This window comes from Acanthopagrus latus, chromosome 8 (genome assembly GCF_904848185.1).
Source record: "Acanthopagrus latus isolate v.2019 chromosome 8, fAcaLat1.1, whole genome shotgun sequence".
In the NCBI taxonomy this organism is placed as follows: domain Eukaryota; kingdom Metazoa; phylum Chordata; class Actinopteri; order Spariformes; family Sparidae; genus Acanthopagrus; species Acanthopagrus latus.
In genome coordinates, this window is record NC_051046.1 from 30,607,998 (window position 1) to 30,631,926 (window position 23,929).

The 23,929-nt window shown below is 40.6% G+C and overlaps 1 protein-coding gene and 1 long non-coding RNA gene across 4 annotated transcripts in view; one reads left to right on the plus strand and one right to left on the minus strand.

Annotated features, from left to right (window-relative positions):
• Window positions 1–23,929, plus strand: part of ripor1 (RHO family interacting cell polarization regulator 1) — a 134,432-nt gene that overhangs the window by 102,675 nt on the left and 7,828 nt on the right. For 2 of the 3 annotated variants that reach the window (XM_037108187.1, XM_037108186.1), the window contains exons 5-18: window positions 6,212–6,235; window positions 6,395–6,448; window positions 10,324–10,473; window positions 10,765–10,828; window positions 12,213–12,256; window positions 12,654–12,779; window positions 13,007–13,155; window positions 14,167–14,299; window positions 14,702–14,818; window positions 16,946–17,071; window positions 18,785–18,945; window positions 19,114–19,807; window positions 20,642–20,778; window positions 22,269–22,389. In XM_037108187.1, the coding sequence (XP_036964082.1) occupies window positions 6,212–6,235; window positions 6,395–6,448; window positions 10,324–10,473; window positions 10,765–10,828; window positions 12,213–12,256; window positions 12,654–12,779; window positions 13,007–13,155; window positions 14,167–14,299; window positions 14,702–14,818; window positions 16,946–17,071; window positions 18,785–18,945; window positions 19,114–19,807; window positions 20,642–20,778; window positions 22,269–22,389 (2,100 nt within the window). The remainder of the gene's footprint in view (window positions 1–6,211; window positions 6,236–6,394; window positions 6,449–10,323; window positions 10,474–10,764; window positions 10,829–12,212; window positions 12,257–12,653; window positions 12,780–13,006; window positions 13,156–14,166; window positions 14,300–14,701; window positions 14,819–16,945; window positions 17,072–18,784; window positions 18,946–19,113; window positions 19,808–20,641; window positions 20,779–22,268; window positions 22,390–23,929) is intronic. The other variant, XM_037108188.1, reaches the window with a different exon arrangement.
• LOC119024944 lies at window positions 976–4,840 on the minus strand. The gene is made up of 3 exons (XR_005076653.1): window positions 4,256–4,840; window positions 2,638–3,206; window positions 976–2,299 (listed from the first exon to the last, which is right to left on the minus strand). It is a non-coding gene; the product is annotated as an uncharacterized LOC119024944 (long non-coding RNA).

Consider the following 23,929-nt stretch of genomic DNA (forward strand, 5'->3'; position numbering starts at 1 on the left):
TCCAACTGCAGCACTGGAGAGCCCCGGCAATTTTAGACATACGCATGCGCGAGTTCCATAACCACCGTTTTAGATCGTACGCAAGTGCAAGAGCCACAGTTTTAGACATACAAATGTGCAAGTTGAAACTGAACCTTTAAGACTGTGCACTGTGTTGCCTACATATGAGAGAGCAACACAGCACACATGTTGTGGGCGGATGCCTACTTTTACTTTTTTTTTCATGTATGATAAAATAGTAGCCGTACAACTGGGCATAGTAAGTTAATGTTTATGTTAGTAATAAACGTCAAGCATTGTGGAAACCCCAGTACGAGTGTGGCGGTACAAACTGCCTCAACCAACAAACACGAACTCAAACTGTTACACGCTGCCTTGATGGAGTTCAGCAATATGTCCTAAAAGATGAACAAAACTCACCACAGGAGAAGCTTCCTTGTTTGGGGAAGCCCTGTCGATTACCGAGTGCAGTAGAGTCCCACAGTAATGATATTCACTGAGCTGCTGAACTCTACTGCACTCGGTAATTGACTCACAGGGCTTCCCCACAACGAGCTTGCAGCTGGAGAGTTTAGTTTTGTTTATCTTTTCAGACATCTAAATAAACCATGTTAAAACAATCTATCTTGATGTGTTATTTCAACAACGTATGTATTTGTAAGTGTAACACAATGTTAACATTTCCATTCAATTAATTTGGCTTTTATGGAATTAAAAAGTTTGGACTAAGTTAGTCTAATTGAATTCATTTAAGTTCATTTTACATGTATTAAACATTTTCGTACAACAAAAGTCAGCCTTGTTATATGTTGTCTGTTATACCAATGTCAATCTTGGTAAATGAACTAATGTAGCTTTTGTCTACTTAATACTTAATACTATCATTTAAGTGTTTTTATTGCTAATGTAAGCATGAAATATTAAATTACTAAAACATACATAAAGGACAGTTTGCAAAAATAATTTTATCTTTCTTTTATTTCGTTCCAACATTCTTAAAACAATTGCCAAGATCCCTGAACAGCCCAGCTTTTTCCCCTTTAACCATCCCATGCTAAACCTATTAGCACCAACCCACTGTGCTCAGTAACTTCCTTGATTCCTTCAAACTGAGCTGATATGAGCAGAGTAAATAACAGGCACATGTAGAATTTTTCATTCACAGCAATGCATGACCTACAGAACTTCTAGAACAATGAAGACATGCTGAATTCCTCTGGACCAAACTACACAATCTACACTATCATCATCATGTAAACACTGCCATATTGTGGAAATGTGTTGGAAATAAAACAATTCACAAACAGTCCTTCAGAATGTGGGCACATCTGACATATAAGGTTTAAAATTGAACAAATGTAGACTATTTTGCCAACAAAAAATAATAGCCCTAAAGCAATCTTTTGAGATTTGTGCATAACAAGTTCTAAAATTCTACGTCCAACAATTCAACTTAAAAACATATTTGTGAAACTGCAATAAAATATGCCATGGAACCAACATTATGCATTTTAACACCATTTTAAACACTGTTATAACATTGCACTTCAATGCAATGACATGTGCATTTCAAAAAATAAATCAAAAGTAATTAAACATTACTGTAATGTTGCTAGCACACTTTTTGATAACATGAGAAAATGTCAAATCTTTGTAAATAAGTGCTCCATTAAGTAGGCTATATCCATTATTTTTTACTTTATTCTATTTATGTGGAGAAATAATTCAATGTGTGTTCATGTTCGCGTATGACTGCTCCACATTTTTTGAAAACCAGTGTGTACAGCTGCCTTTGTAACAATTGTCCATGTGGTAAATTCTGTGTGTATAATGTAAGTGTATGAGACTTTAACTTATGAGGCAACAATTCAGTTTCAAGTCTACTGAGCAAACCAAATAGTCCAGAACAAATTCTAACTTTGAACTTTCAAAGTCAAACACAAAGAAATCTGCATTGCTGCTATGGAAAAATACCTGGCTTCCATGAGTCTGTTTTCAGCTTGTTTTTGAGGAACTGTGCCTTGGATGACAACCTCTGCCATCCATGCTCATGAGAATCTTTTGTAGGAATTGAAAAGTGCATTTGAGCTCTGTTGGGTAGCTTAGGTTCAAACAGTATATCAGTCGGAATAACTGAGAACAAGCAACCACGATGCTTCCCAAACAAGTGAAAACCTCCACACCTTCAATCAGGACACCAATGTCCTCATGGTTATCTCCAGGCTGTGCACCCTCCTGCTCTATGACATACACTCCCGTCACAGTTTGCTCCATGGCTTCAGTGTTGGCCAGTGTTGCTCTGTGAATAAAATATGACAATAAATATATTTGAGTCTAGATATGGGTGGTGGGAGACTGGAAGCAAAAAAGGGTAAATATGCTAATTGCTGATCATAACATTATGAAAACATTTCCAATTTTATGAATAAAAGCACATATAATGAGTACAATTGTTCATGTATGCGAATAATACAGAATAGTACATTTACAAATAGCACATTTCAAATAAAGTAAATACAAATAGTAAAAAGTAAAATTAATTGAAAGAAATGCAGTGAATTACATATCACGTAAGTAAAGGTATGAAATATGTGCTGTAAGTCCACATCTTTGTCACATCTAGCGAATGTAACTCACTATGTATTCATTCACACAGTCAGTGGTTTCTCCTTTTGGATGCTGCAGACAGTTATTGACTTCTGCCCTTCTAGGCTTTTTCACATTCAGCGCTGCCTGACTTTTGTCTTGGACCTTGTTCTTTAGTGAATTTACCATCACCTCAGCACAGCCCAGGCCTCTGAGTTTTGTCCGGACATTGGCCATTTTATACTTGAGGCTAATCTTCCAGCCATAACAGCCATTGAAGGATCCCTGCTCCCTCAGACGAGGATGCTTTTTCACAAGGGCTTCTGCAACTTCATTTAGGTCATTGTCAGTTAGATAGACTTTCAATTTGATTATTTCTTCAGCCAGTCTTTCTGAAAGGTGGGAGTTCAGTTTTGGTGAGTGCGTCAAATGAGTTCCACCAGCACAAATCAGCATTGGCCTTTTCAAGTTGCAGTTCAGCCTCATAGCTGAAACGAGGGACTGGGAAGACACTTGGCCACACTGACAGTCTTGTAGATGGCGTATTATCCATGTCTGCTGAGCAGCTTGAAAAGGAATGTGCTGGACTTCGGACTGCTTGATCTTCTGTAAAGCTTATTCTGTAAAGTATTTAGGTATACAGCCATTAAAGTTGCTTTATCATTTATTTGCGAGATCGCAGTCAGGTTTACAAACTCATTTCCAAAATCAGGATATTGATATTGAAGGCGAAAATCCTGTTGCACTCCAAAATTAGTCTTTATTTCCTTGTGCAATTACTCAATGGAGTCTGATATCCCGGCTCGCAAAACTAGTTTCCTGGCATCATATTCTCTGAGTATGATCCTTAGCCTTACGGGGTCTGCTATTGTGTTGACCTGAACAACTAATTCAAAAATGAAATGGGGATATTACAGAAAAAGAACATGTGCATGCAATGACTGTGATAGATTTTATCTTGCTTCCTCATATTATTTCACATTCAGTCAAATGTGAAAATATTCTGTTTTAACATGCTGTTGTTCCCCACTATATTGAACTCCTCAAAGACACCAAACTCCAGTGACAAAAACAGCAATTTCACCAAGCAGAGCATCTTAAAACACTTCAAACTCACCAAAACTGTCTCAGTTAGTCTTTCCACTTTTCCAACAATCACAAACTCTGGTTAACTGGTAAGAAACCATGAAATTATATATGAAAACATTACAGCTCTACGCTTTCTCGCTTACATTGCGCTCTTCAAAGTCAGCAAACTTGCATGGAAAAACAGTTCTAACCACACATATAATCATGAGACACATCTCATTCAAACTCGACAGAAACCTAATGAAACATACCAAAACCGCCATGTTAGTCTTTGCACTGTTCCAACAATTAGCGACTCTGGTTAAGTTGGAAAAAAACTCAGTTCACCAATTCAATTACATGTGAAAACATTCTGGCTCTACACATGGTTTTCCCTTACATCGCGCGCCTCAAAGTCAGCAAACTCCACTGGTAAATCATTTTTTCAAACCATGCAGATAACCAAGAAATACACCTCATTCAAATTCGACAGCAACAAAATAAATTAACTAATTCGATTCAGATATTTCTCACAAATTACTATTTATCACTCACACTCCTGACCTAAATAAATTTATCAAGAGATATTTAAATTACTTACCTCACTATCAAGCTTTCCAGAGGATTCACTCTGCTCGGCCGGTGCTCTTTAACTCTCAACGGACTTTATCGCATCCAGTGGGCGTGTTGTGGAGCATGCGCAATAGCTGAAGGTATCAGAGTCACTGGTTTGATGGACCTCATTCTCATTGGATTGCCATGAATGAATTTAAACCATCAGAACTTTCTTTGAGTCATGTACAACAAACAAGAATGAAGTATTTAATGGACATATCATGATTTATTCATGTAATGTAAGCATAGTATTAGTTTGCTAATCAAACACAAGCCCTAGTTGATTTTTTTAAGTGTAGTACTGCAAGTAACACACAAAATTCCTCACATCGCAGTAGACAGAGTTACTAGGTAATCATTACTTGGTGCAACATTTTTGCCATGCTGCCTTTCTAAAGCATGAGTAACGTAATTTTTTTAGAATTGTTTAAAACCAATTCAGCCACTTCAGAGTGTACTTAACACAAACTAACATTATAAGTGCCCTGTCACTTGAAAGACAATTTTGCTAATCAGTAGCCAGAAAGACAAAGCTAAACACTGGAGTTGGCATACAAGCTAACAAGCTAGATTTACTTACTTTACAACATGCCACCTAGGTCAACTGCAACATCATATGCATGATGGACAGTTCTCAGACACTCCCCTTGGCTCCGATTGGTTGTGTTGATTCCAGAATGTTGGATTCTTGCAAATCAAATTAAAGCCACTGGGTGGAGCAACAGACAGCGGATTTTTACACTGCTGACCTGTATCTTATTCTTCTGTCAGAGCATAATGACAATTTTAGCAAATATAATAAACAAATAGTTACAGACTACACCTTTATTTGGCATCAACACCTGGGTCAAGTGACTCTGCAGTTGGAGTTTTCTATCAAGTTTTTTATCACTGCTGCTTCGCACGGCTTCGATCTAAATGGAAGCGCCTAATTCTGGCATGTGAAGTGATGGCGTGTTATCAGCATCTGGGGGTGGCACATAAAGAAGGATAGAATTTGGGATGTGGTCTATTAAGGAAGTTTTTTCATTACAGGACACAGTGTTAGAGGCAGAGCACTGTTCATTTCTATGAAAGCTGCTCAGTGGTGTTTTGAAGCCTAAAAAGCTTGTCTTCCCATCTATGAAAATACCTAGATCAACAAACGAGCTGGCTTCGGTTTAAAGTGAAACTCTCGCCAAAAATCAACCAACCTTTCAACCTTTTTTGCAATTGAATATGAGTCAGACCTTTGTATAAAAGCATAATTACGACGAAAGAGGCACTTTTAAGATTTACTGTAGTTTCGTTTTTAGGCAAGTTTATTTTCAGTGGGGTCGTAATTATGCATTTACATGAAGGTCTGACTCATGTTGAATAATAAAAAATAAACCCTTGGTTGAAAAAAGTTAACTGTCACGCTCATCTAATTTGAGGGGGGACAACATTTGTGACATGAAACGTGACGTCAGTAATGTCCAACATCACACCTCAGATACAAATCATAGACCTGCTGCCTTACCAGCGGGAAGTGGAATGGGGACAGTAAAATTTTCCCCAAAAATAAAGGGGGGGAATTTCTCTCCCTCTTCATCTCCTTGCTGTTGTTGACTATAATCACTGTGGCTGCTTTGTCCTATGTCCTCTGTCATGTGTTCAATTCTGCTGTAGTGCAAAACGTTTTCAAAATAGTGTACATTGTTGTTAATATCTGTTGGGTATAAGTTATCCTGGCCATTTAAACAAATCCAAAAAACATGAAGGTCATGCACCATTGACGTCATTATGTAGACTGACCCCTCAGCACCTCCAGCTGTATTCTATTTGTGGTGTTGAGCATGTGAATATCTTTGATTCAAAAAGAAAATATGTTCTGACAAAGTAAAATAGCACTTAACATGGAGAGTTGTGCTGCTACACAATGTGGTAGATACTGATGACCTGATGTTTTCTACCTTCACAGGGTTTCCTGTATGAACTGGATAAGGTGAGCTGCTGTAAATTATTATAGTTATCTCAACTGCAGAGAAATCTGGGGGCATATTTACATAAGAGATCCTCCTCTCACTTTCTTTCCTGATCTGAAAATAGTTCACTTTGTGTTGACAAGTAGGAATAATTGTGGCTCCTGTGCTTCCTATGACAGCAAATGAAGGTGACTGAGAGGTACATACGACGGCTGGAGTTTCACCTCAGCAAGGTAACATCACAGTTCATCCTTGTCAAATAATGCCTTTGTTATTCTAGAAGATTATACCTGCCCCAAACATTTTGGAAATGTGACAGATATGTGTTCAGGGTTTGACTCTGTGGGACTGTCAGAATCATGCTGTATTTTACACATCTATGTACTGTATGGAGGCCTACATGTGATGTCCTATTATTGAAAACATTGAATAACAATGAAAAATTAGCAGTTATGTTTCAGACACCAGGGTGGTATTGGGTGTGTGAGTTAGCTGTACATAAAATGAATGATGACCATGCAAACAACAATACCTCATGTTGTAGGTTGCTATGGCAATACACAATCAATGCACGGTGCAGCAGTCAGCCTGAGAAAAGGCATCAGTCTGAGCAGTGACTTTTGTTGACATTTGTTTTTTCACTATAATGCATTTCTATAAGTGAATACTATCATTCACAGTTAATATATACTTCTTAGTTACTATATACTTCTTAGCAGCAATCCCAACTTGATCAAAACCAAATCTCCTGTTGCATTTGTATATTATAAGGGCTTAACATACGTTGTGTGCAGTGATGCCAGTAACAGAATCAGAATCAGAAATCCTTTAATGTCCCGCAGATGGAGAAATTTGTTTGTCGCAGCAGCATCAGAATGTTACAAGAACAGAGCAATAGCAAAATAGACAATATAAAAAATACAATATAAATAAAAATGAAAGAAAATAGAATCGAGGTATATACATATTTACATGATATAGTGCAAGAATGAACAGCAAATATTTATATACAGATTTTAAATATAGATAATACATATATGTGTTGAAATGGGTTTGTACAGACTTGTTGCACAGTGCAGAGTACAGGGTGAGGTCTATATGGGGCAGTGCTGGTTCTATAGTCTGACAGCAGCAGGAAGGAAGGACCTGCGATACCTCTCCTTCACACACTTGTGTATCAGTCTTTTGCTGAAGGAGCTGCCCAGTGCTGAGATAGTGTCCTGCAGGGGGTGGGACTCCTGCACCAGCAGCGATGACAGCTTGTCCATCATCCTCCCACCACCTGCGCTGGGTCAAGAGGGCATCCCAGGATGGAGCTGGCCCTCTTGATAAGTTTATCAAGTCTCCTCCTGTCTGCTGCCAAGATGCTGCTGCTCCAGCAGACTACTACTTCCTCAGCAGATGGAGTCTGCTATTACCTCTCTTTTATGTCGCTGCAGTGTGATCAGTCCAGTCCAGTTGATTGTTCAGGTGACCTCCCAGGTACTTGTAAGATGTCACCATCTCAATGTCTGTTCCCAGGATGTTCACCTTTATACAGGGTTGTCTGTGCCTTCGCAAATCCACCACCAGCTCTTTGGTCTTCCCGGCATACAGCTGGAGATGGTTACGCTGGCACCAGTCCACAAAGTCCTGAATAAGTTCTCTGTAGGCTCTGTCGTCCCCGTCCCTGATGAGGCCGATGATAGCACAGTTGTCAGCGAACCTTTGTACATGGCAGTGAAGGGATTGGTGGTAGAAGTCTGCAGTGTACAGGGTGAACAGGAAAGGGGCCAGGACTGTTCCCTGTGGGGCTCCCGTACTGCAGATTATTGTGTCTGACATGTAGTCCTGAGTCCTCACATACTGTGGCCGGTTAGTGAGGTAGTCCAGGATCCAGGATGTGAGGTGTTGGTTCACCCAAGAAAGCTCCAGCTTGTCCCCCAGGAGTGCAGGCTGTATGGTGTTAAAAGCACTGGAGAAATCAAAGAACATGATCCTCACAGTGCTTCATCCAGTGGCGCCATCCACTCCGATGCCAGGTCAGGGTTCTCCCCAGACAATGGAACGGTGGCACAGCGCCGCTGTACTGCTAGCTCAGCGCCACTATACTAATGTTAGCGGCTTTGTAGCGGGTGAGGGTGACAAGCACGTGTCCGCCCCCCGCCCCCCCCCCCCCCCACCATTAATTGTGACTGTCCACCACCACCCCCGTCTATATGGGGCAGTAAACAGGGGGGATGGAAGAGGTGGTGGGGGGCAGCAGAGATGACTTGGCCAGGGGAGGGGTGGTTGTCTGGTCAAACCTACTGAAAAATAGGTTCATGTCGTTCACTCCCATCTGATCCCCCACAGTCTGGAGTCTCTGCCCTGAGATTATTTTAAGGCCCCCACACACCACCCAGACTCAAACCAACAGCCAGCTGCCTTTATCCGACCACTCTGTTGCCCCTTGTCTGACCCGTTCAGAAGAAAAGCTGCACTGAACACACCACTGTGACGTGCTGCCAGCTCTACAGTAGCGTGTATGTTCTGCGCTTGCATGAAATGCAATAAGCGGGTGGCACTCATGTATAAAAAAGACACTGGACAAGAGGTTTATGCACACACCTCTCTTTACTTTCAATCAAAATGACACTTAACTATTTTAGACAAACACAGCTGCATACTAAACATGCAGTGAGTGAATGTGGGCAGGGTGGAGGACAGAGAGGCATCACTGAAGTCCCTGGAGATGAGGAAGAGGGCATACCTCTCAGACCTGCTCTTTAACAGCAACAGAGTTACACTATCTGTCATTAACAAACACAGCCAGCCCTCTTCCTTTCCTCTTACCGCTCTCTGCCATCCTGTCTGCCTGCCGCAGTTGAAAACCATCCAGGTAAGCGTCCGTGTCCGGGGTCAGCTCCGTTAGCCTCGTCTCATGATGCTGCACTCGCAGTAACGTTGATCCCTCTGATGCCATGTCAGTGCCGTTACTTAGTAACTTACTTACTTAGTAACGCGTTACTCTAATCTTATAACAATTTTTTTCAGTAATGAGTAATCTAATGCGTTAATATTTCAAAACCAGTGATCAAATTAAAGTTACTTATTCAAGTCGCTTTACCTTACTATCATTTTTGTTATTTTCCTTAGTAAAAATATATATTGCGTCTTGGGGAGTGATGTCACATATGCGACATGTCAGGTTTTCAGCATGAGGACAACTCAGGTGTAACACCACGCAGTGACACAAACACAGCTGGAAATACAGTCTTTAGTAATCAGATTACTTTCAAGATAACTGTGACAACACTGGTTGTGTGAACGTGTTATGATGCCCATATTACGTCTGACCACAGAGACAGGTCCAGATGTAGCAGGACTCCAAGGACTCAAACATAATTTCAACCCTTGTGACTGAAAAAGGCAATAAAGCTACTTTCACATTTAGCTTATCACCAGTGCTGCAGCAGTGACTCATTAGCACCGTCACCACCTGATCACTGGGTTGAGTGAGGTCATTCAGATAAGGAGTATACAGTATGTAGGGATTTTGAATACTAGTTCTGCAAGGCAAAATCAAATATCACAATATGTTTCACTAAATACTTCAATATTGTATTCTAACAATATTGTAGAGATGACAATTGGTGCTTTGACAACATGTTGTGGCAGTGGTTAGAACCGTTACCTCACAGCAAGAAGGTCTGCGGTCTGAATCCCACTGAGACAAGGCCTTCCTATGAGGAGTTTGCACAAACCCTTCCTCCAGCAGTAGGTTGCCCCCTATTTTGGCCATTACAACAGCCAGTTGTAATGAGGTTGGATTTGACTTGACATACTACTCTGCTATTAATCCTAAAAGTAGATACTGGCCACACTTTGTGATGGTACATGATAATGCTGCACACAGCCTTGTTATTATGATGTTTTATAAAAATAATTACTTAAGCAGCAGATAAAGAGATGGATTACACAACTCCACAGCAACTTTATGAAGTGATAATATGTAGTGTAGGAAAGAAGGGAAATGGAGACAGAATTACAAAGCAGAAACCAAAATTATCCTCGGAAATCAGTCTAATAGTGCACTTCACACACATCAGATGTCACTGTGTAACTTCTTTTTACACCCTTTTCCCAGATTGAGGAGCTGTATGAAGCCTACTGCCTGCAGAGGAGACTCAGGGATGGAGCTAACAAGATGGTTAAGGCTTACACTGCCTCTCCAGGCAGTAAGGAGGCCAGGGAGAGTTTAGCAGAGGCCAATAAAGGATACAAAGAGTACACAGAGGTGAGATGAAGAGGACATAGGGGTGGTGGGATATAATGATTTCTGGATTAAGACAGAATAAGGAAAACTGGTAAATTCATTGCGATCCATGTGAGCAGCTCAAAACCTCTTTGTTTAGACTTACTTTTGTTTAATTGTAGTGGCTTTAATCTTATTCTTTGTATGTCTTTAGCTTGATATCATTAATGCATTTTGATTTTTTTTAGCTGTTGTCCTGTGTTGAGGAGCACTTTGTAACGTCTGCTCTTGGGATAGGTCCTTTATTAATAAACCTATCACTGTTCTCTGTAGAACATGTGTGTATTGGAGAGTGAGTTGGAGAACCAGCTGGGAGAGTTCCACATTAAGATGAAAGGTAAGAATGAACAAAGATGGTGAATTCCCCTGTCTTCCTTCCCTTTTCCTCCTTCTGCTAGTAAACGTTTTCTCCTGTCCTCTTTTTCATTCTCCTCTTGAATTTTTTAATTTATTTTCTTAGCTATGGAACCATAAAATATTGCATACTCAACCAACTAGTGAGGGAACACAGTCCACAACCCATTGTGACTGGGAGGCTTACACAATTCAAATATTTTTTTATATTTAAAAAAAAAAAAAAGTTTAAAAAAGTTTAATGAATGCTTGCTATACCCTTAATCCAGTCATCTTTACATTTGGCATCTAGCATATTTGGACTCACATGAAAGTGTCAAGAGGATTACTGTTCCTGGCCAGATAGTTTTGGTAAGATTGACAAAGACATGCAGTTCCAGTAATAATAAACACATTATTATTGTTCAGTTTACTTAAAGATCAATTTGTAAGATATGGTCAGAATTTGAGTTTAAACATTAAGCAAATTAATTTAACATTATCAACAGAGTGAAGAAGCAACAGTGTTGACATAATGTCAAAGACATCTTTGTACTGTGTTGCAGAGACGTCTACTGAAGCTAGCATGCTAACAAGCTAGCCGTCCTCCGGTCTCCAACACCACTTGGAGACCGGAGGACCTCAAGAGGTGATAGTCTGATTCTGTTTCAGCTGGGAGATGAAAAACACAGTCAGTTCACTACTAAGACTAATAAGTCAACAAAATAAACTCACAAAATTTCTCAAGTGAGAAAATATTTAACTCTTTTACAATCTCTCAGAGACGAGTCTTACTGCCTCATTGACCCAACGTAAAACACGCTACAGGTTCACTTTATTGAAATTCAAAGTATTCAAACTCCTGTCCCCGCCTGCCGTGTCTTCTCGTCCCTGGAGTCATAGTCCTGGTCAGAGTCACTCTAAATCACCTCCGGACCATGTCCCCTGTCTTCGACTTGACCTTGATTGCTTTCAGAGTCTGTGTGTCCCAGTCTGCTTTCCAACCGTGTTCAGTGGGAGGTTGACGAGCTGTGGTGTCTCCCCATGTGATCTGAGATCTTGGTTCAGGAAAACTTCAGTTGGCTAAAAGGGCTACTTAATGGCAGCTGGTTGCTATAGCTAAAGACAGCTAAAGCAAAGAACATAGTGAGCAGAAGTAAGTGGTTATACTGCCCCCTATTGTTTTGGAGCTACCTTAGATGTCTGACCACTTCTTACAAATGACACTTAAACTTAAATCTTTGAGATAGCAGAGACCCCACTAATTGCAGCTAGACATTATAGTTATGGGTGAGTTATTACCCACATACAGATTAAAATCACTTACTAGGTAATGTTCTCCCACCTCCCCTGAAGATATAAATCATCTGTTTCTATTTGTCTTTCAGGTCTGGCTGGATTTGCTAGATTGTGTGCTGGTGACCAGTATGAGGTTAGTCCTCCAGCGCTACCGTCAAGGCCACTTACTGTTTTTGGCTGAGTCGTACATATTTCTGTCCAGTTCTTGCTCAGTAATAGGGAATTCTGGGGGACACTGATGACCAATTCTGAACGAATATTCCAACTATACTATTATTCACTCATATAAGCGATTTGAATGTTTTGATATGGTTACTGATGTGACTGACCTAAATGTCTCTATTTCATATAATTGTGTTTAGATATTTTCCAGTTTTACCTGAATTTATTTTTGTTTATGGACTCCTTGATTATTGATAGTTGTGTTTTTGTGTGATGAGCTGCTATCTGCTACCTGCATGACTAAGTCAGATGGTTGAGAGGATATGTTCTGAACAGTCCTTAATGCTTTCGTGTGTGGGTGTGTTCAGATTTTTATGAGGTATGGTCGGCAGCGGTGGAAGCTCAGAGGCAGGATAGAGATCAATGCCAAACAGTTGTGGGACAGTGAAGACATGGTGTTTGTGCCACTCATCAGCGAGTTCCTCTCTGTCAAGGTCAGTTCCTCTGAATGTTTTTGCATGAATGACTCTGTATTTACTTTTATTCTGATCTGTCAAGGAAAGCAATGTGGACTGGAAGATTACTCCTGGTAATGAAGTAGCGTATGCATACTTCATGTTGGACGATAATGTTGTTACTAAGCTCTCAACTGGAATGATTGACAGGAATTGAAGGCAGCATTTTTTGGTTGTGTGATCAATATATTTCTGTGGTCTCCTAGGTGACAGAGCTAAAGAGCTTAGCCAATCACGTGGTTGTAGGAAGTGTTTCCTGTGAGACTAAGGACCTGTTTGCTGCACTACCCCGGACAGTTGCAGTGGATATTAATGACCTTGGGACTATAAAGCTAAGCCTTGAAGTCACCTGGAAGTAAGTTTTGCCAACCATGCTGTGAGTGGATTTTAATGATATTGGGCATTATGTGCTCTGTATTACATGTCAAATGTCCCATATAATGCTCATTGTCACGTTTATGCCTTTATTTTGGGTGTCTTCCAGAAAAGGTTCACATGCTTCATTGTACAAAAACACTAATTTTTCTCACACTCACAATACAGAGTGAAACAAAACTAGAAATTAAGATAAAATGATCTGCAGTCTGTTCATTTTTAAAAGTGTCCAGCATGAATTAATTAACTATTAGCACTGTTAGCCCCAGAGGGTCCATCACTGTACAAGACGCTGAGTAGGGGCACAGTTATTTTCTTCACCACAGAGTTTCTTGAACATGTTGTGTGAATGCTGAGATGTGTGTTTGTTAGCTTGTTAGCGGTTGTCAGCTGGTCTTGTTTCTTACTGCTGACTGCTGCTCCGCTCTGTTAACGTTATTCTCTGTGTGACAGTGTAAAGAGTATTGACAAACATGTGGCCTGCTTAATGTCCACAATAAAAGGTAATTATCCAGTTAATAAAAGAGAGAAATGCTGACAACCGCTGCCTTGTTTGAAGATGAACTTCAACATAACTCCCTCCCCTCGCAAGTTTAGTTCCACCTTATTCCATCCGTCAACATAAAGCTACTAATTGACATTTAGTTGAAAATTGGTTTTGAACATTTGTGAATAGATTCTGAATTGTGGGTGATAAGTATGGTTACTGTCTAGTTGTGACATCACAACCTTGCTGTCCTGACGGCTCGTTTGAAACACAGTTTCTGAATATTGACTGTGTGAATTTCTCTGTGGATTGAGTATTTTGATACGGTATTTATATAGCACCTTGACCTGTTTTATGATCAAAATACAGGGAGGTCTGACTTTTCGACAATATGGGACCTTAAATCAGTAAAGGGTTATTCATTCACAGATTCTTGCTTAAGTATTAAATTAAATGACTGTCTCTGTCTCCCATTTCCTCCTTTGTTTTTTTTCCCTCTGTCAGTCCATTTGACAAAGATGACCAGGGGTCAGTAGCAAGCACAGTCAACAAAGCTCCAACTGTCAGTAAGAGATTCTCAACCATCTTTAACCAGAGTCCACCTGACACGCCGTCTCTGCGTGAACAAGCCTTCTACGTAAGTTTCTTCAAATTTTATTGGTCTCTCTGTTCTCTCCAAGGTAATGACTCACTGATACTTACTGAAAGAGTGATACAGAAGATTGTGCTTGAATTTGCTCATATTCTGTGATTCACAATCCCTATATTTTTAGAAAGGTAGTTGTATATAATGGTATTTGGTAGCATGGTATTTACATTCTTACATATATTTTATGTAAAGTGAGAGGGATGACCAGACCTTTTTGGACATCCACTGATAATGTATTTAGTGTGATTTTGGCCTCTTCAAGTAAATTTCTACAGCAGGCTGTTGTACATTGCAGAGAGCAGTACAGGATTTTGTGCGTTAATCCAAAAACTCCCACTCCCTTACTGCTCTGTTGCCTTTTGCTCCACCTGCTGCCACTCTGACATGAAGTCTCTGCCTCGGAGTCTGACCAGGCGGCAACACTGGCCACTGCTGGACATCTTCAGAGACACACTTAGCCAGAGCTGTTCATGTAGTGACAGCTCACCAACAAGACAGCCCACTGCAGTAAGTCCTTATGGAGTAAAACCCCCAGTATGTAGGAACACAGAGCCCCATGCTGTACTACCTAATGACAGTAATGACGGTGTAGAACATTAGAACCCTAGAACAGTAGTCTTAGTAGGCAGTAGTCTTTGGACATTGGCTTCATGGAGCCATAAGGTATGTATACAAGGATTTGAGCTCTCCGGCTGAGGTTATTAATTGTCAGCTTCCATATAAGAACTGGGCCTAGTCATCTGCTGCACTCATCTCCACCCTCCACTGGTCGAAAGGGCATCTCGATTTTCCAAGCTGAATGCAGACAGTACTTTGAGCCAGCCAACTCCTGGTGTAAATTTCTCATGATGAACTTGGATAAACTTCACAAATTGATGCTTGATGACACTGAGACCTGCTTTTGACAAAAAATATGGTAACATTTCACATCAATGAGGTACCAAAAGTGCATACTGACATGTATGGCAAACACACCTGGCTGAGCCACTCCAGCCCACGCTGGCCAGTTAACAAATCAGTAGAATCACCCAACAGCTGTAAGGTTTGAGTGGTCGGGCAAGAGTGAGTGATCATGCATTTTTTATTTAAGCAGAGGCTTAGCTATAAAGTGAAGACCACAGTTTTAAGTAAATAAAGGCTGCAGCTTCTCAAGACCAAGCTAGTGTCTCCCATCAGAATCAGAAAAAGCTTTATTGCCAAGTACGATTTTACACATACGAGGAATTTGTTGTGGTGATGTTGGTGCATGCATCAAATGACTATTAAGTGAAAATATAACAAATTAACAATATAAACTATTTTAAAAAGTTGAAAATATAACTATATAATATAAATATATACACACAATCTGTTTTTTGGGTAAAAGGAGCAGACCAGCTGGCAGTGAACAATTACAAGAAATAATGTGCAAATGAAAATGCGCAAATGAATAGGTAGTCCAAGCTAAGCGTTAATATAATGCATAGAGTTATGGTGCTGTCAGTGTGACAGTAGAGTCAGTGGTAGAGGTGGAGTGTGAGGAGTGTCGGGGGGGTTCAGGCCTTGTTGATAAGGCTGACAGAGTTGAAACACAAACTGCTTCTGCCCGGTAGGAAAACACATATACTTATTATAAGTTCTATTATAATAGACTCCAGGATTTGTAAAAATGGCAAACAGTTACTGACAGGTTAAACCATTTCTCCCACACAGTCATGTGAAAATCATCCATTTTCTGTTAGTGAGTCCTAATGTGCTTGATGATGTGCGGGCCAGCTGTGTGTCAACTAGTTTGTGACAAATTTACTGAAAATTCATCTGGAAGTATGTGTCACTATGACAGAGCTGGAGTCATGATTTGGTTAACCTAGCTTTGCACCAAACCTCTAAACACTTAGCCTGGCTCTGTCCAAAATGAAAAAAGTATCACAACTTCATTGAAGCTCACTAAATAACACACTGTACCGTGTTTGTTTAATTTGTAGACAAACAGAATTGGTGGCTTTAGGGGGAGTTCTGTGGTGAAGCTAATTCCTTGGGAACAACCAGACGCAGTAGCAGTTCACAGCGTTCTGCAGTCTTGTTTTGTTACCAATTTTGGTTTACTTGAGCTACAGACCAAGACACTGACCATAAGTACCGATACACAGTTGTTGATCAAGTTGATTGTAGTGCATCTCTCTCAACAATGATCTCTTCAAACATTTCACTCTATTGTGATAACTACAGTCAGAATGTGAACACATTCTGTAATGCCAACTGCAAACAGAATGTGATTTCATTTGATCATTTGCCAATCGTTTTTAACAAGCAGTCAGAAAACAGAACAAAACCAGTATATTTAATGTCTTACAGTAAATGTTGAATGCTCAAAAAACTTGTGTTTGGAACATTCAACAGGTAAACAGGTTCACTGGTTCATTTGGCAGGTGGTAGTATCATGAGTGGGTATGAGAGGAGCATCCTCGAAATGCTCAGTTGATTGCAAGTAAGGATAGGGCGAGTTTCAACACTTTGTCAAACACATGATTGTGTAAGGGAGATTGCTCCATGGGCTCAGGAACATGTCGTTAAACTGCCGAGTTGTTTGTATGTCTCCATATCCAATTCCAATTTTTCATCAGTCCAGCTATTAAAATTGCCATTCTCTTTTAGAACATGCTCCGCCGACATGAGGAGTTAGAAAATGGAACAGCATGGTCAAATTCATCCGAATCCTCTGATGACTCCTCCAGTCCTCAGCTGTCTGCAGGAGGACTACGCAACTCTACACATCATACGGTAACACACAACAGACTTTACTGTATATGTCCATGATGTGCAGTCTGGAGCTGTTTTGATTACAGTGATTCTACCTATCTACTCACTGTTTATTATTGTATTATTATCTTTGTCAAGAGTTTGTTTGCAAGTTAGATTCACATTTGAAGGGAGACTTGGAAAAAAATATCCCTCCTAAACTTGTGTCTGGTCTTTTTCCTATATAGGCTGAATTAGCATACAGAAGATAAAGTGACTTTTTAGTAGAGTGGCAATAATGAATCAGTTTGAGTCAAATTTAAAGAAGATAATGGCTGGTTGTGGCTCTTTAAATGTGAATATTTTCAGGTTTCTTTCCTCTTGTCTAACAATAAACTGAATATCTTTGAGTTGTGCCAAAACAAGACATCTGAGTACATCATGCTGGCCTTTGGGAAACATCCATCCATCCATCCATCATCTGTACACATTATATGTACGCCGCTTAATCCTCTGCAGGGTCGCGGGGGGGGGGGCTGGAGCCTATCCCAGCTGACTTAGGGCGAAGGCAGGGGACACCCTGGACAGGCCGCCAGTCTATTGCAGGGCTACACATAGAGACGAACAACCAGGCACACTCTCATTCACACCTACGGACAATTTAGAATAATCAATTAACCTCAGTATGTTTTTGGACTGTGGGAGGAAGCCGGAGTACCCGGTGAAAACCCACGCTTGCACAGGGAGAACATACAAACAGTGCTAGCCACTGGGCCACTGTGCAGCCCCCTTTGGGAAACATTTTTCTGATATTATATAGACCAAACCACTAATTGATTAATCAAAAAAGTTGACAAATTAATTGACCTAGAAAATACTCATTAGTTGCCTCCCTATCCTCTAGGTTGCTGTACCGCTTACAGGTACTGCCTTCACTTCTAAGTATTTCTTTTTGCCAATTAAAAAATAATGTTAACACAATTCACCTGGCAGAACCAAAGTAAGAATGAAAATTGGTCTGGTTTAGAGGCTAAAGGAACAAGGCCGGTGGTCCCAGACACTCAAACATAAGGTTATATTATTCATCACCGCACCTACACAATGTATATAAAGTGAGTCAATCCCAGTGTTACAGACATATGGATTGACGTGGAATATATGAACTATGGTGTACTGACTTAATAAATGTATATATGTATATATATATATATAAATGTATGATGGACTTTCACTTTGTGGAGTTTATTCAGTGAAGTGACATGAAGTGGTGCCCACAGACAGAGGGAGGATGCTGCATCAGAGCAGCTGTATTGCATTTTATTGCTAATTTCACGCAAAAACACAGATACAGTTACAGTTAAAGATACAGATCGGAAAATGCTCAATATTGACCTTGAGAATTGGCCAGGTCAATACTTGTTCTATCCCTAGTGCTTAGGTTTAATTCATTAATGATGCTGGGCATAAAAACCCATACTTGAGCAGGTTTTGAGAATCTCATCGGTAACTTACACACCTGTGATTTATAGATCTCAAATGTATTAAACAGATATCAGAAATAGCCATGGACCAAAAGATGAACTCAAACAGTTTGAAAGATGATCACAGTGATGGTAGAGGAAACAGTTGAAAGGAAACACATTTTATTCAGTGGACTGAAAAATGAAGTGTTGTGTTCATCTAAAATGAGCCCAAAAGTTATTGGGTTACTCCCTCCCTGTGACTCACTGTTTCTATGTCCATCTCTGTCTCTAGGCGGTGGTGATACCAGAGATCCAGCCAGCTGTAACAGGAAGTTCCCCCCCACAGCCAGACATCTTATTTTGCCTCAGAGACTCCTCCTCATCATCTCCAAACTCTGCCCACAAAGTCACAGAGGTGCCCAACACATCCAAACGCCAAGCGGAGAGTGGCAGGTAGTGTTTAATGTGGTGGATTTTTCTCTACATTTACCTCACTAACATTTTTGTTTGTTGACTGATTTCTTCTATAATTTGCCCATAAAAACAAAGATGTGTCTAACATGGTTGTCACACTGTGTTCTCCATCAGAGGTTAGATGAACTGACATAAACTGATTTACAGGGAAGAAGAGAAGGGGACAGTCACTGTGTTGACAAAATCTGACAGTGCAGAAGAGGATGCAGAGAAACAGACTTCAGAAGTGGACAGGGTGGTGACCAACAGCCAAAGTTCACGTAGCTACTTGCGCTCTTTGAGCCACATTAGTGAAAGCAGTGCTGATGGCGTTGTGTTGACGGACAGGTCAGTCAGCGAATCAGGAGAGGTGATGTCTTTGGCCTCTGGGCTCTCCATCAATGACATTGAAATGGAGATGCCGAGCAGAACTCCTGAGCCGCCCAGCTTTGCCGTCACAGACACTGACCTGTCATCAAGGAGGCTTGCTGATGTAGAAGAAGCTGACAAAGTCACTGATCAACATCAAAATGGGAAGAAACAAAATACATCGAGCCCTGTTCTCACATCCACCTCTCACAGGGCTGAAGGAGTGGACCCTAACTCTCCATTACACCTGCACACACTCAACACACTCACCGAGGGTGGGGATGTGATGTATGTAGCCTGCCGTGTGTCAGTGGAGGAGGACTTGTCAGGTCCAGGAGCAGATTGTCTGTCCAGAGAGGATGATGCTGTGGTGGACAGTTGGCTGGAAGATGCCTTGGGAGCTGTAGTTTCTTCTCTGGATGATTACAGAGGACAGTTCCCTGAGTTACAACTACTGGAACAAGAGCTGAAGCTGCTGCAGGTCACACTGAAGGTGAGGATAGAGTGTGTGAGAAATGGGGACAGTTGGTAGAGTAGCCACAAAGTGTGCTCAAGTAAAAGTCAGTGTTTAAGTAGAAGTAAAAGTGGTCATCAAAATGACTTCACAAATAAGTAACTTGATAAGTAAAAAAAGAAAATACAGGTACACTGCTGATGTATGTTTTGGATTTTTCAGACCTATCGGTGTCAGTTAAAGCAAACAACAACAGAAGGGTTTGTTTTCTTCAGAAACAGTGTTTCACCAACAGAGGGAAACCACACTTGATTTTAACACTGAAAAAAATGCTACTCACCGTTCCTTAAAAAACTAATTTAAGAGATCTTTAGCAAAACATGTGTTTATGTAAAAGAATATTGTTATTGAATTTAGTATCAATATTGCTACAACATGCAGATATTGGTTGGTCTTTTGTTATTGCAAGCTGGCGTTTCTTTTTTTTTTTTTCTTCTTTTTTTTCAGTTAGACTTGAGTGCTATCTTAAATACACACTGGTTGACACATCTACACATAAATATTTATTTATCTACGTTGTCAGTGACAATGCACAACAGGGGTGCACTGCTATCTGAATGTGTTGTTTGATGTCAAGGTGGAACCAGATTTCTGTAGTCTAATGCTGACTGTGTGTTTTCCTGTTGTGTAACTGTGTGAGTGTGAGCATGCTAAGCATGTGTGGAATACACGCGTATATACATACAGTATATACGCATGTGTCGCGTGTACATACTGTCTGACATACCAGACTTTGTGCCCATTGTCTGACTTTGATCTGTGTGTGTGTGCATGTGTGTGCATTTGTGCGTGCGTGTGTGTGCGTGTCTGTAGGGTGGCAAGCACAGCCGTTCACCCAGCATGGTCAGCCTCACAGTGGAAACAGCTCTGGGCAGCTTTGATTTCCTCAACACATCTGACTGGGAGGAGGAAGAGGAGGAGAAGGGCGACAAGAGGAGCAGAAATGGAAGGTCAGTCCTGACAAATGGATTGTTAGTGAACACACTGGAACACAACCAAATCCTCTGGAGAACACATTTTGTGCTCTCCACTTCATTCCTAAGATACATGAGTTATCACAACCACTTTGTTGCAACACAACTTTTTGTTCATAGTAAGCAGACATCCAGTAACATCAACTCCTGTCACAGGACAATCTCATTGTTATTGCCATCCACTAGGGCCATCTAGTGGAGCTGTGTTTTACCACTGCAGCACAGACACAGTTGGTTAAACTGGTACTTGCATCTGTGAGAGCATGTCAGCAAGACAGGCTGAAAAACACAGCAACATTAAAATATGAAGGAAGTTTAACAGCTTCACATGGAGCTGACAGCCTGTCTGCTGCTCTGTTTCAAGTCTTCTGATACATTGAAACATCACTTTAAGAGAAGGTATTATTTTATCTCTATTGTTGTTGTTGTTATTTATAGTATCATATCAGAGCTAGAATCAGCAGGTGTATGTGATCTTATTTTTTAGTGGATAGCAAGTATCAATCTGATCCCAGTGCCCTTTGTTTCTTTATGCCTCACTGTATGAAGAGGATTGGGATCATTATGTGTACTGACATGAGGCTGGAACAACACTTCACTGTTACCTGTCACTAGAGACGGTCATACACCAGCAGCCTTTTTAAGCTCTTGCAGATATTGAGTGGATTTATTATTATTAGAGAGATGTTTAAGTAAAATGTTATAATAACCCCAGTGAAGCTTTTGGATTACACATTCAAAGGAGATACCTGATCTATTCAATAAGGTTAATGATCTAGATTATCATTTCATCTCTAGTAGTGACTGTTCCTCTGAGTGTGGCGCAGTCATGACACCATGAAGCCATTTTATTTGACCAATTTTGGATGGGTTTTTCATTCATCAAACTCGATTTAATGGACTAAACATCCAACAATATTTAAATCCAGACCAAAGTGATGGACTGACTGACTGATCAAAAGACTGCCAGACAGATAATGCCAGCCTTAGAGACAGGCTGCTAATATGGCTAATGATAAGTTAATAAGATTTTTGTAGACATTATGGGTTAATGGTAGGACTAGGATTGTGATTAATGGTGCACAGCAATTCACACATAAAATATACTTGAAAAGAGAGCTGGAAGGGACAGTTCACCCTAAAGTAAAAAAATACATATGTTTCCTGTACTGCTATTTATCTATCTAGATTGTTGATGAGAGTTATGCTGAGTTATGGTGAATGCAGAGATGTCTGCCCTTTCTCTAGTATAATGGAGCAAGATTAGACTTCGCTTGTGGTGCTGGAAGTGTCACAACCTGTCCCTTTAACAAGAAGAGTCCTGAGTAGATGTTGAGAGTAATACTAACTTCTGCTTTCTGTTTGAGAGTTGAAGTTGTCTAGCTGACCCCTGACAGTGTTAGTGTAAGCCTCCCATCACTCTATGGATGTCACTGTAAACTCCTCCTGTGTGTGTATGTGTGTAGGTCTCTGCAGGACAGAGGCTGGGACAGCCCCTCCTCCACCACCTCCCCCCTCACCACAGGCTGCACCACTCTAGACTGCACCCTGGTGGTCCACTTAAAGAACTGCAGCACACAGCTATTGGTAGGAGACTTGCAACAGTTAACATTTACAGTAATTCATACATACATTCATACACTAATACCATGCAAGGTGCCGACAAGCACATCAGAAGCCATTTGAGGTTCTGTATCTTGACATGCACACCAGGAGAATTGAACCAACGACCTTCTGAACCTACCCCTGAACCACAGCGGATATTGGACCAAAGTCATGTTATTTTCATCTACAGATTTCAACAGAATGGAGTCGTTGTTAAAGGGATTTTCCAGTGTAAGTTTGGTCTAACACACTATGACACCAACCCCCCCCACCCCCCCACCCCCCCCCCCCCACCCCCCCCCCCCCCCACCCCCACCACCGAGAGATCAAGCTTTCCGACCACTAGCTTATGTAGTTTTAGCAACCTCAGAAAAGAATGACATGATAACAATACACTGCAGTCTATGACTCCAGCAAGAAACTGCCATCAAAAAGCCTCTCATAGCCACAAATAATGCTCAGAACAGCACCAAACTTCAGCAACAGTACAAATAGGGTCCCAGCACATAGTTGGAGGCATCAAACAACTGCTAGCTTTGCTAGATTTCTACTGAAAAGAGAACACAGCTCACCATCCTCCTGCAGCAACTTGGTCGTTGTGGGGAAGACCTGCGAATCGATTACCGAGGGCAGTAGAGTTCTGCAGCTCAAGGATGAAATTGTATCATTGTTATTCCGTGGAAATGCAGTCATATAAGTTCATATGTGTCCATCATATGTGTCAAATCCAACGGTCGGAAAACTTGATCTCTTAAGGGGACGGGTCTTACTCAGTGTCACAGTGTGTTAGACCATGGATTAATCTTACACCGGAACATCCCTTTAAAGGAACAGTTCACCCAGAAATGAAAAGTCTGAAGCTTTTCTTAAAGCAATAGTTAAAGTTTGTTACAAGCTGTATTTTTCCCTGTTGTTTTTTCCATTTTAAATCAAGTCTCGAGCTACTTCAATTGTTTGGCAGAATGCTGCAACTCTGTTTGACTGTGAAGCTTCAGAAATGTTTTGTGGACTACAAGACTTCACCTTATTTTCATCAGCACAGAAGGAGGAGGGAGGAAGAGAGGATGGCTGAATTTTCATTTTTACTTATAATGGTCACTTGTAGTTATTCAAAAGAAAGTTTGAATGTTTTTAAATGATTATGATTATGATTGAAGCTTTAGAGAGTGGAATCAGCTCATCACAGCTAATCACATCAGTTTGATCACATTTAACATAGTGATCAAATTGGTTCTAGATGTCCTTTGATTAACCAGTTGGTGTTGCACAAATGTGGAACAGCAAGGAGATAGGTCTGAAGGTGGAAGACGTCAATCCAAATGTATATTTTCTTCCTCACTATCTGTTTTTAACCTGCACAAATCATAAATCGATGTGATAAAGTCTTTGAATGGTGCTATTAGCAGGTGTAGTTGTTAGTCATAGTGTTTGCAGAGGCAGCTATAGCAGTTATGTCATTTGTAAATCTGGTTATACCTGTTAAACTAAATCTGTGTAAAGCCAAAGTAAAAAGTACTTTTGT